This window comes from Echinops telfairi, unplaced genomic scaffold (genome assembly GCF_000313985.2).
Source record: "Echinops telfairi isolate 266 unplaced genomic scaffold, ASM31398v2 ScPeMD7_7466;HRSCAF=8504, whole genome shotgun sequence".
Lineage (NCBI taxonomy): Eukaryota > Metazoa > Chordata > Mammalia > Afrosoricida > Tenrecidae > Echinops > Echinops telfairi.
In genome coordinates, this window is record NW_022111366.1 from 4,952,751 (window position 1) to 4,964,908 (window position 12,158).

Genomic DNA, 12,158 nt, shown 5'->3' on the forward strand with positions numbered 1-12,158 from the left:
CCTTGATCATGCCCTACCAGGTCTCCCACCCCCACCTCCCCACCAATTTGGATCACTTGTTGTTCCCTTGTCCCTGGGTTTGTTAACACCTACGAGGTACACTTTAAATTAACAAGTCAACATCTAATTACATGGGGACCTCAAAAAGTTTATGGGAAATGGAATTAAAAGATAATGGAAAATTTCCTACAAACTTTCTGAAGTCCCTCTCATAGGTGGGCTAAGGATAAATGAAAAGGGAAAAAATTACTAAAAATAAGAGTAAGGAATGATAATGTTAAAAACTATAGCTAGAAAGGTATAGAAATATCCTTTGGGGGAGCTAATTTCCTAGTCAGGTGAGAAAAATATGAAATGACAGCAATGAAACATGCAAAGTCATGCCAGGATGACATTTTTCTAAGAGTCATTAAAATAACAATTTGAAGGGGGAGGGGGGAGGGAGGGAGGGGGGCTTTGGCCTCATACATAGTTTCTGGATACACTATAGCTTAGAAGGTAAAGATTATCAAACCAGCAGAAAGAAAATAAATGAAAGAGGAGCTAACAGACTTAAAGTAAATGAACTAAAGGGAGGAAAGCAGGGGGAAGGTATGACGACTTCAAGAATTTTTTTTTAATATCTAGGAAATCCTGCCGGAGTCCCCGGTTTTAGTTATAGGCTACTTGGGTTACAGTCATTAGATTCAGTCTTGCTTGTCAGGTTCCTGGGGCAATTTTAATCTCCTCTGCAGTAATTGTAGGCAGCTGTTCCAGTAAAAGATTATGTGCTTAATCAATGAATACTAGCAGAAACCTGAAATCCTAGATAACTAAGGAATTTATCACTTACTAGTTAGAATTTCTCACTTGAATCCCTGGACCATGCCAGCCTAGGTGTCAAATTTGATGAACCATGTCACTCCAGGGTCCTTTTGATATTCAGAAATTGATGACATGTTATAAAGCGGTCCTAAATATCCATGACTCGTAAGACTAATCCTGCATGTTATTCAGTTAATGGGCGATTTCTAACAAAAATTACTCTTATAGGAAATTCTAGAGTAGAAGTCATTAGAATTTAGGTCTTCAAACTCTAAATATTATACACACTCTTGTTTTTCCCATAATTTTTAACTGAGAAGTAGAATATGTAAAGACTGATATCCTACATTGTCTTCCCTTTAATCATTCAATGGCATAGGCTAAGCATTCTTAGAAAACTAGTGCAAATTTGAGAGTAAAAAAAAGAAAAACATTAATGATGGTTTTTAAATCTAGGTTCCTTACAATAATCTTTCCTGTCTATTGCCAAGTACTTTTCCTGAAGATAATTACCAGTAATTATTCTCTGTGATTGCTATGTGCATGTCACGGACATTATCATTACTCTAATTATAATACAGTTAGCCAAAGCTGAATTGTTAAATTTCACTTCAATTCAGTTTGTTTTGCAAGCTATTTATAGATATGGCAGATGTATACTGCTCAAACATAATAAAGGGATTTGATATACTTCTCAGAAGCTGAAATAAAATCTAAAAAAACATTAAAATGAACAAACTTACCTAATTAGTCAGGACTACAGCTGCTAAAAGGGTATCAGGACAGCTGCCCTCCTGATAAATAACTACAGCCCTCCTACAAAAATAACTAGTGACTAGCTCTTTCATAACACTATCAAAACCAGTAACGACTGAGAATGATCATAAAGTGGTAACTTAAATTTATTTTATTGGGGTGGAGGAATATAGATGATTAAAAGCATTGTTGTTGTTTTTAATAGCTAAGTTGCCATTAATGCTATAATGTTGGTCATTTCAAAAGTGGCAAATTCTCAAATAGTGATTTGCTCCCACCTGCAGTATTCTAAGATTTTTATGGAGTAGATGACATGTTTTTGATTATTTAACAATGCTTTTACTCTTACTTCAATAGTAACACATTAACTGTCAAATATGAATAATAATAAGAAAATAAAAACACTACATAATCAGACTTGGGGGAAAAGTTCTATGATGTTTGTTTTCTTTCTTTCTACTAAGCCCACCCCATAGGGCAGAGCAGAACTTCCCCAAAGGGTTTCCAAGATTGATATTATTTTTTTAATGTAAATTGGGTGGAGGTTTACAGAGCATTCATCAATTCATATGCCTTTCTCTTCATTTCATTCATTGCAATCCCCTCAATGTAACTCCACTTACCCTAACCCACACCCCAGCGTCCCCACCCCAACCTGTGCTTCCTGCCGCCCTCTCCTCTCTTTCCTAACCCTTCTGAACTTTGTGCTGGGGCAAAGCCTGCCCCTTTGATCTCAAATGGCTGATAATTCTAAGATGGCATACTCCACTAGTATTAATGTTCCCCTTCTAGACCTGTCTATGGTTTAGTTGAAAATTGAGCCTTGGGGGTAAGTTGGTCCCAAGCCTGAAGAGTGGCTAAGGACCATAGCCCAATAATACCACCAGGCCAGGCTGTAATTTTTTACAGAAGCTAACTGTCAGATTTTCTCCCACTCATCAGCGGGTGGGTTCATATCAACATTTCAATGAGGAGTTGAGCACCTATCCACTGTGTCACCAGGATTCTAAAGATTTTTCTAGATATATTTATCAATAGTAAGCATTCTATAACATTACTCTTAATGGCTGCCGAGTATATGACATTTGCATATACCATTAAAATTTCACCACATTCCTATTATGTTGTTGTTAGGTACCAAGGAACAGGCTCTGACCCAGTGACCCTACGCACAACAGAACGAAACACTGCACAGTCCTATGCTCCACATCACACCTAAGACCATTCATTGATGCAGCTTCTGTGTCAATCTAGCTACTTGAGGATCTAGACTTGAGGGTCTTCCTCTTTTCCACTGCCCCTCCACTTCACCAAACTTGATGTCCTTCCCCAGGGACTGGTCTCTCCTGACAACATGTCCAAAGTATGTTAAGATGAAAGCTTCCCATCCTTGCCTCTAAGGAGAACTCTGATCTTACTTCTTCCAATACAGATCACTTTGTCCTTTTAGCAGTCCATAGTACTTTCAAAATTCTTTGCCAGAACCACAATTCAAATGCATCAATTCTTCTACAGTCTCCCTTATTCAATGCTCAACTTTCACATGTATGTGGAGAATGCCATGGCTTGGGGTCAAGTGTACCTTAGTCCTCAAAGTAACATCCCTGGTATTCTATACTGAACAGAGGTCTGGTGCAGCAAATTCACCTAATGCAACTTGTCTTTTGATCTCTTGACTGCTGCTTCCATGAACCATGATTGATTGTGGATCTCAAGCAAGAAAATCCTTGACTTCAACCTTTTCTCTATTTCTCATGATGTTACCTACAATCAAATTGTGAGGATTTTGGTCTTTATGAGATTGAGTTTTAATCCACATAGAAGGCTGAAATCCTTGATCTTCATCAGCAAGGGCTTCAAATCTTCCTCATTTTTATTTAGCAAGCAAGGTTGTGTCATCTGCATAACACAAGTTGTTAAAAAGCCTTTCTCTAATCCTGATGCCACACTCTTCTTCATATAATGCAGCTTTTCTGATGGTTTGCTCAGCATATAGATTGAACAAGTATGGCGAGAGGATACAACCCTGATGTACACCTTTCCTGATGTTAATACATGCAGTATTCCCTGTTCTGTATGCACAACTGCTTCTTTATGCATGTACAAGTTTGAAATGAGCAAAATGAAGTGTTCAGAATTCACATTCTCTCAAGGTGATCCAGTTTATTACAATCTACACAGTCAAATGCTTTTTTGTAGTCAATGAAACACAAGTAAACATCTTTCTGGAATTCTCTGCTTTGAACTTAAGATCCATTTGTTATCAGCAATGATATCCCTTTTTGCACGTTCTGATTCTGGCTTGAATTTTTGGCAGTTCCCTTTCAATGTGCTGGTGTAACTGTTGATGGATGTGAGATATCAGTGATACTGTTCTATAGTTTGAGCATCCTGTTGGGTCACCTTTCTTTGGAATGGGTACAAATATGGATCTCTTCCAGTCAGTTGGCCAGGTAGCTGTCTTTCAAATTTCCTGGCATAGACGATTGAATGCTTCCAGTTCTTCGTCAGTTTTCTGAAACATTTCAAGGGTAATCTGTTAATTCCTAGAGCCCTGGTTTTGCCTAATGACTTCAGTGCAGCTTGAACTGCTTTCAGCACCCTTAGTCCTTGCTTATATGCTACCTCTTGCAATGGTGGACTGTCAACCAGGTCTTCTTGGTACAAGATTCTTGCCATTTTCTCTTGATGCTTCCTGCATCATTCAATATGTTGAATATAGAATCTTTCAAAATGGACACTAATGGTTTTAATTTTTTTCTTGAGTTCTTTTTCAGATACCCTGAGCATATTCTTCCCTTTTGGTTTTCTAATTTTAGGTCTTTGCACATTTCATTGAAATATTTGGCTTTGTCTTCTTATCTGCCCTTTGAAATTATCCATTCATTTCCTTGACTTTGTCCCTTCTTCCATTTGCTTTAGCTATTCTGCCATTAATAGCAAGTTTCAGTCGCTTCCAACATCTAGTTTGATCTTTTTCTTTCTTTTTTTCCTGTCTTTTAAATGACCTTTTGCCTTCTTCATGAATGATGGTCTTGATGTCCTTCCACAGTTCATCAGGTCTTGTCATTAGTGTTCAATACATCAAATCTGTTCTTGAGATGGTCTCCAAATTCAGGTGGGATAGACTCAAAGCTTGATGCTTCCAGCAGCACAGCAACATACAAGCTACCATAATATGACAAACTGACAGACAAGTGACGAAAATTCATGTTATAGGAAAGTGGTAAAACTATACTGTTCCATGAAATAGCTGTTAAGTCTCATATAGCTATTTAAATTAACTAAAATAACATTTTAAATGTAGTTCTTAACTATGTTGCATATGTTCAGAAGTCACCTGTGGCTAGTGACTAAAATATTAAGATAAACAACACAGATATAACACATATTGTCATCACAGACAACAGAGTTTTAAAATGTTCCAAATTTATACTGTTTCAGAATGTTCCAAAATTATCTCTATTAAATGTAACTCAAGTTACTGCAAATAAGCTTGTACAGATAGCGCTGATAATTTCTTTGGAATAAGTTCTTAATAATAGTGTCTAATATTTGAACACTGCACTGATTTGATTAGGGTTGAGGCAAAGTCAGGCTAGAGAGACAAAGTTTTCTGATCATAAGCCGATGAGAGTATTACCAATATGATAGTGTTTGTAATCCCTAGTGTGGAAGCAGCAAATTATACCACTGTTCTTCATAAACACTACTTTTTAGGGTTAAATATAAATAAATTTGTTTATTGCCAATTTGCAATATTTTCATTTTTATGAATTAACTTTTGTTAGCACACATTTCTGTGATCATATTTTGTCTTTTGATCTTATAATAGTCCTTTAACTAGAAAATGAAAATGTTGCTCTCCAAATATGTTAAGATATATTTCCTAAGTTTATTTTCCTGTTAATTCTGTTGCTGGTTGGCTATGACATATATGAAGGTTAGCATTTACATACAATAAAAGGGGACACCTTTTTCTTTATGGTTTTTGCTTTATATGACATACATATCCAGCCGTATTCTAGTATTTCAATGGTTTCACTTTAGGCATTTAAAAAGTTAATATAATGTAGAATATATTATAGCATATGTCAAAAGGAAGAAACTGAACGTAATTTTCCCCAAATGTTATAGTCCCAAATCTTAACGTAACTCTAAAAGGGGATTATAATAAAATTCACCATAAATTAATGAGCAGATCTCTAATCTACTCTTGTCTGAAATAAGGAAAATGCAATTTATATTTTAGAAATGCTGTTCTCAGCATTTTAGTTTTTAAAAAATTATCATTTCTATTCGGTTTAGGCATTAGGCCTTCCTTATATTTTCTTTAAAATAAAGTGAAAAGCAAAAGAGAAAGGAAAAAAATAAAGTGAAAAATAAGCTACATATAGAGAATTTCAGGATCGGGGGAAAAGTATATAACAAGAGACAAAAGACTGAAATCTTTTTCTAGATTCATGAGAGACGTAACTGTATTGACCAATTTACTTTCCTTCCATAAAGGACAATTTCTTTGATAGGAGCTCCAGTGAAAATTATATGGCAAAGATTTTATTACCTTTGGTATTCATTTTAGTCTCAAAAAGAACTCAACAATATTGTGTCTCTCATTGTTATCAAGTCCATGCCAACTCATAGCAACCCAGTAAGACCGGGAAAAACTGCCCCTCCAAGGCCGTAATGTAGCTCTTTGATAGAAAGCACGCTCTTTCTCCCACAGAGCAACTAGTGGTTTAGAACTGCTGACCTTGCAGATCGTAGCCCAATGTATAATCACTATGCGACCAGGAAGGCTCCCCCAAAGATAAACTACAGACAAAATCACAACTTCATCTTAGTTAAACCAAGTCAGGCTGTAATAATTAGGTTGTGTATCACGTTGGCTGAGCCATTATTCTCAACAGTTTGGTAGTTTGCCTCCCCCATCATATAAATCTAACATAATATAATCAACTCCATGACGAGATCTGCCGTGAAGAGCAGATAGGAGGATTAGGGTGGAGTGTAACCCCTTAGTCAGGTAACTGCCGTAGTGATGTTTCCCTAGGGGTATGGACTATTTCACTATAAGTAGACACTGCGGAAGAAGGCTTTCTTCTGTTCTTGCTGATCTGTGTCCTGTACCTGGCTCATTGACTCCACTTTACTGAACATAAGCCATATTGCTTGCTGATCCTGGGAGCCATCAGAGCCTATGATCTGACCTGCCAACCTTGTATTCATCTGCCTCTGTATTCATGAGCAGTGACCTTTCTGCTTTGTCTTCCTGATTCATCTTCTTGTTTCCCAGTAGCTAAATAAGTCAGGAAAAGCCTCCACCATGACTGCTGGACCAGGTTGGAGTTATATGCTTCTAAAATTGTGCATCCACCACTTCCTTGATACACACATACAGACATACATATCTTGAGATCTCAGCCTAACACAAACTTACTACCATCTTTTCCCCTCGGAGTTTCTGTTGGGTTTGAACCCTTGATCTTGTGGTTAGCAGTCCAATGCCTACCCAACAGCACCCACAGGGCACCTTTGTCTTAGTTGTAGTACACAAAATTCACTAAAATTGTGTAAGGTCCATGGCTTTATATTAATATTTATTGATATTTTAATCATTAAATTCTATAATGCTCTAATAAGAAAGCACACTCATTTACAAACAAGACACCTTCTCCTGTGACAGTGGAAATAACTTCAACCACCATCTCATATGACAGGTCTCTACCATTCTAACAACTTTTAAGTGTCTCTGCATACTCCGGTAGCCTGAGAGTTCTCTTAATGCAGACCAGGAACTATATATTCTTCACTCATCTCTAGTCTCACCTAAGAACTTGGCACAGAGCCTGGTAAATAATGGACATGTTGATACTTTATTTTAAAATGAATGAGCCTAGGTTGTCAAGAGCAAATGACCCTTTTCTAGATATCTAACATATTATTTCTTCTTCATATGGTCTATAAATACCAATCTCAGACAATGCATTTACTTACATGATGATATGACTTGTTAATAGGAATTGAAAGTACTACCCTTCTCAAATGTCACTAGAGTTTTCCAAAGTACTTAAATATACATGAACTAGCACACTCCTATCTACCAGGTTTGATCACTGTTTACATTTTAGAACAGGTAAAACTGAAGTGTCAGGAGACCAGAAATTTCCCAAAGGTCACAGCATTAGTAGATCACAGAATCAGACACACACTGAGGGATCTAACTCCACATCTCATGTAATTTTCACTACACCAGGCAATTTCAGACAAATAATCTTTGAACAAATCATTAGTGGTGTTAGATATACTTACACTGGCCCCAGCGCCCTGTCCTTGGGTTCAAGTAATTTGGATAAAGGCCATTTGGGCGGTCCATTTTCTGAAGAAGTTTTCTAATGTGCATGACCTAAACAAAATAAATTAAGAAAACAAAACTAAAGGTTACAAACTCTTGTTATTACTCTAGGATTTTGTTTTTCTTTACTCGTAACCTATAGCTCCCTAATTTTTTGGATGGTGGTAGAGAAAAAGGTTCTACTTGTTAAGTGATTCAAGTTGCAGTCTTTGCTTCTTTGATGGCCATTGATAAGATTTTGATCTTTACTAAATATATTGTTATTGTTTACTCAGTTAAGGAAAGACAAATTCTGTAATCTGGCTCAATTCTGCTGTCTTTACAAGAAAAACCTAATTTGTCTTATTTTTAATAAAATGGTACACAAAGAAAAGAATATATAGGCATTCTACTCATTTCCTAATTTAACAACTATAATATAGTAACACATTTGATACTTTTTACCTATAACACAAATTTTATATTCACCACTATCCTGACTTTGTTAAAAGCCAAGATTTTCTAAATGACATATTCTTGTTTTGCGTTTTAAAAAGCAGTAGCCTACTCTTAATTGATTAATAAATCATCATTTATTTTCAGTTCTCTATTTTATTATATAAGTGAAAACAAACATATGTAATTAAAAACAAACATTATATATAATCTACATACTCCTAACAAAAACAGTAATAGATTCTAACACATATAAACTTTAAACATTACCACGTAATAGTTTCCCTATCTGATTTTAAAACCCTTTCTAGTTCCAAGGGGCTTAAGGGTCCCTTTTATGTTTCCTCTTCTAAAAATGTCAAAAGTTTCACCTTTACATTTAAGCTTTTCATACTTCTGAAGTTACCTGTTGGTGTCTACAATGATATCCTTGTCATAACAAGTTTCCACAGATATGTGTCTGTTTATGGGCTACTTTACTCATCACTGCCTTTTTCTCTATGTACCAACAACCCACTGTCCGTGTTGATAAGCGGGTAAAACAAATGTTCCCATCCTCTTTTTCTTCAGGAATTTCTCCTGCGTTTCTTATCTATATAAATTCTACAAGTGTCTTGTCAAGTTCTATTTCATAAAAAGCCACTGAGAATTTGATTGGCACTGAAGTGATGTTACACATCAATTTTGGGGTGACTGAAATTTTCTGACACTTTTTACCTATACATGAATGCAATACATCTGTTTTGATCCTCTTTAGCTTAGTGAAGTTTCTTTTTACTTTGATTCATCTTTTGTTAGATTTATTTATAGAAACTTCACATACTATAAGTTATCTTTTTGAAAACTGACATACATGTGTATGTATATACACATGCATACACACACATATGTATGTATATATAAACACACACCCATACACACATATATGTATGTGTATACATATATTTGCCTTTCCTATCCAGCAAAATAAAATGCTACCAGTTTTTATTATGAGGAAACTTAAAAAAATTCAAGGAAAATGGAAGTAGAACATAAAGGAATTTTTCCACAAACATTTTAAAAGCCCCTCATATTTATATTTACCATTTACTCATAAAGATACTATATTATTTCTAGTTACAAATAGATTTATTTTAAATAATAAAATTTATCGATATTTATTATATTCTTGCCTACTTTCCAATTCTAAAAATTTTGTTCATTTTTCTCCTATGCATAAGCAGACTAGCAAGAAAAATTAATTTACTACAGTGCTTACAGAAATAAGAGAAGTTTTAAAAAACTGTTTTAAATTTATCAAGTATTTTAAATATGTTCTAAATTGAAAGGACATTTCTTTGGATTAACATACTTCTGAAAAGGTAAACAATTGCTAAGCATTAGTCAATGTTTAGAAATTAATTTTGGTAATATTTAAAAGACATTTTATAGACAAAGAAAAGAAGACAAGAAAACTAACCTTTTTGAAGTAAACCGGGTCTCCTGTCAAGTAGCTGAGATGGACAAACTCCATATGCAGAGTACCAAATTCTGCCAGAATGCTGCTACCTGCAGATGCCCAGCCCCAGTTTCGTCCTACTCCACTGAATGGAACAGTTAGAAAATAAGTAAATAAATTACAGGATTGGGAAAAGATCAAAACATTTTTAAGTCAAAAGTCACTTTTAAATAACTCTCAGGAAGTATCACGTCAAACACAGTGGGTTACACAGCAGTTTAAAACCACCTGCTCCACAAAAGAAAGATACGGTTTCAGAATCTCAGAAACCCACCGGGCAGGGCTACTCTGTCCTAGGGTCTCTATGAGTCAGAAAGGATTTGATGGCAGGGAGTTTTGAACAAATAATTTACTTTTCTCTAAAATTCTATTTTATTTAAAAATGTTGTAGATAGACTACATTTACATTAGAAATAATAATAATAACAATTCCTAAGGCATTTTCCATACAACCAAAAACCTCCTGGGATTTACTTTTTGGTTGGAGGTTAAGGGTCATGGCTTCACAACACATCCCAGGTAACTGGCCTAATAATATGTTTATTACTTCTGTTCTGCCTCCTAGCTGGAAGTGTAATCCCTGCAGTAGTAAAAGCATGCAAGTGGCCATCCAAGGCATGACAACTGATCTCTATTCAGCGGTTCTCAACCTGTGGGTCGCGACCCCTTTGGGGGTCGACTGACCATTTCACAGGAGTTGCCCCCCATTCATAACAACAGCAAAATCACAGTTATGAAGTAGCAACAAAATTAATTTTATGGTGGGGGGGGGGGTCACCACAACATAAGAAACTGTATTGAAGGGTCATGGCATTAGGAAGGTTGAGAACCACTGACCTAGGGCAACAAAGGAAGAATGAGAAAGAGTTAGAAATAGGAGAAGGATATGAAATGTGTGGCTAATTGTCTCCTTTGTATGAGACCAGAAGAACTGGAGGGTGCCTAACACCATTACTGGACATTTTGATCAAAGACCCTATAGAAGAATCATTATCTAAAGAAGAATGCTGAACAGAATTTCAAATCCCATAGACACTAGACTTTCTGGAGGCCAAGGAGCTAGATAAAACCCAGAATCTGTTCCCTAAGATAATCTTATTAAATTATAATGTTACCCTCTAGAGAAGAGGTTCTCAACAATGGAAAGTCTGGGGGGGTTACCAAAACTCCTCCACTTTTAAACAAAGATTCATAATGACCACACAACATTAAATCCTCTTGGTTTGTGCATTCTTTAAGCCAGAAGCCATGTTTGTTTTGTTTATTATATATACTCTTAACTTTTTTTATTATTAAATACTTCTATTGGGGGCTCTTACATCTCTTAACACAATCCATACATTCATCCATTGTACTCTTAACTCTTACTGTGGCCACTGGATGTACTTTTACTAAACAAAAGTTTGATTGCTAAGTTGTGGTATGATTCTGACATGTTTGGCAAAAGTACAAGGAATGAAGCTAAATGGGTATAGTAATAGAAGCTGAGCCTAGCAGCAAACTTCACATGAAAAGTTCTATGAAAAGCTTTTTCCCTGATAGAAATAGTATGGAAACAGAAATACTATGTGACCTAACAAATCTCATCCTAGAGAAATAAGAGCGGTGACACGAATACACATACACACACACATGTTCATCCCAACATTACGCATATTAGCAAAAATATGGAAACAACTCAAATGCCCATCAACAGAAAAACAAATTGTAGTAACACAACAATAAAGAATAATGATAAATATGCGAAAAAATTTCACAACATAGAATGAATCTAGAAGACATTATGCTTAGTAAAATGAGGCAAATATAAAAAGACAAATACTCTATGAGATCATTATTATAAAAAGTCAAGAATAAGGGTCACAGCAATTCCTCTACTGGGCATATACCCAGAAGAGGTAAGAAACAGATCAAGACCAGTCTTCTATGCTCCAATGTTTATTGCAGTGTAACTCACAATCACAAAGAATTGGAAACTACCTAAATTTCTATCCATAGATGAGTGGATTAGAAAACTCTGGAACATGCACACAATGGAGTACTACGCATCCCTAAAAATCACTGATGAGCACATGAAGCACATCATCTCACGGAAAGAGTTGGAGGAAATTATGCTAAGCGAAGTTAGCCAATACAAAAGCACAAGTACAACATGAGTCCCCTGAGGTAAGTATAACCAGCACAGTAGGTTCAGAAGAAAAGCCACTTAACTCACACTTCACAAGCTGAAGTAGAGGCAGTTGGGCGGGGGACAGACCAAACCCAAGGAAGTACATGCCATTCCAACACAAAGAAAAGGCGGGGAATGAT

At 35.8% G+C, this 12,158-nt stretch overlaps 1 protein-coding gene across 2 annotated transcripts in view; it reads right to left on the reverse strand.

Annotated features, from left to right (window-relative positions):
- The window catches only part of MAN1A2 (mannosidase alpha class 1A member 2), a 179,449-nt gene that overhangs the window by 60,385 nt on the left and 106,906 nt on the right, over window positions 1-12,158 (reverse strand). For both annotated transcript variants that reach the window (XM_045283724.1, XM_004714870.4), the window contains exons 7-8: window positions 9,810-9,933; window positions 7,873-7,966 (exon numbers count right to left, since the gene is read on the reverse strand). In XM_045283724.1, coding sequence (XP_045139659.1) covers window positions 7,873-7,966; window positions 9,810-9,933 — 218 coding nt within the window. The remainder of the gene's footprint in view (window positions 1-7,872; window positions 7,967-9,809; window positions 9,934-12,158) is intronic.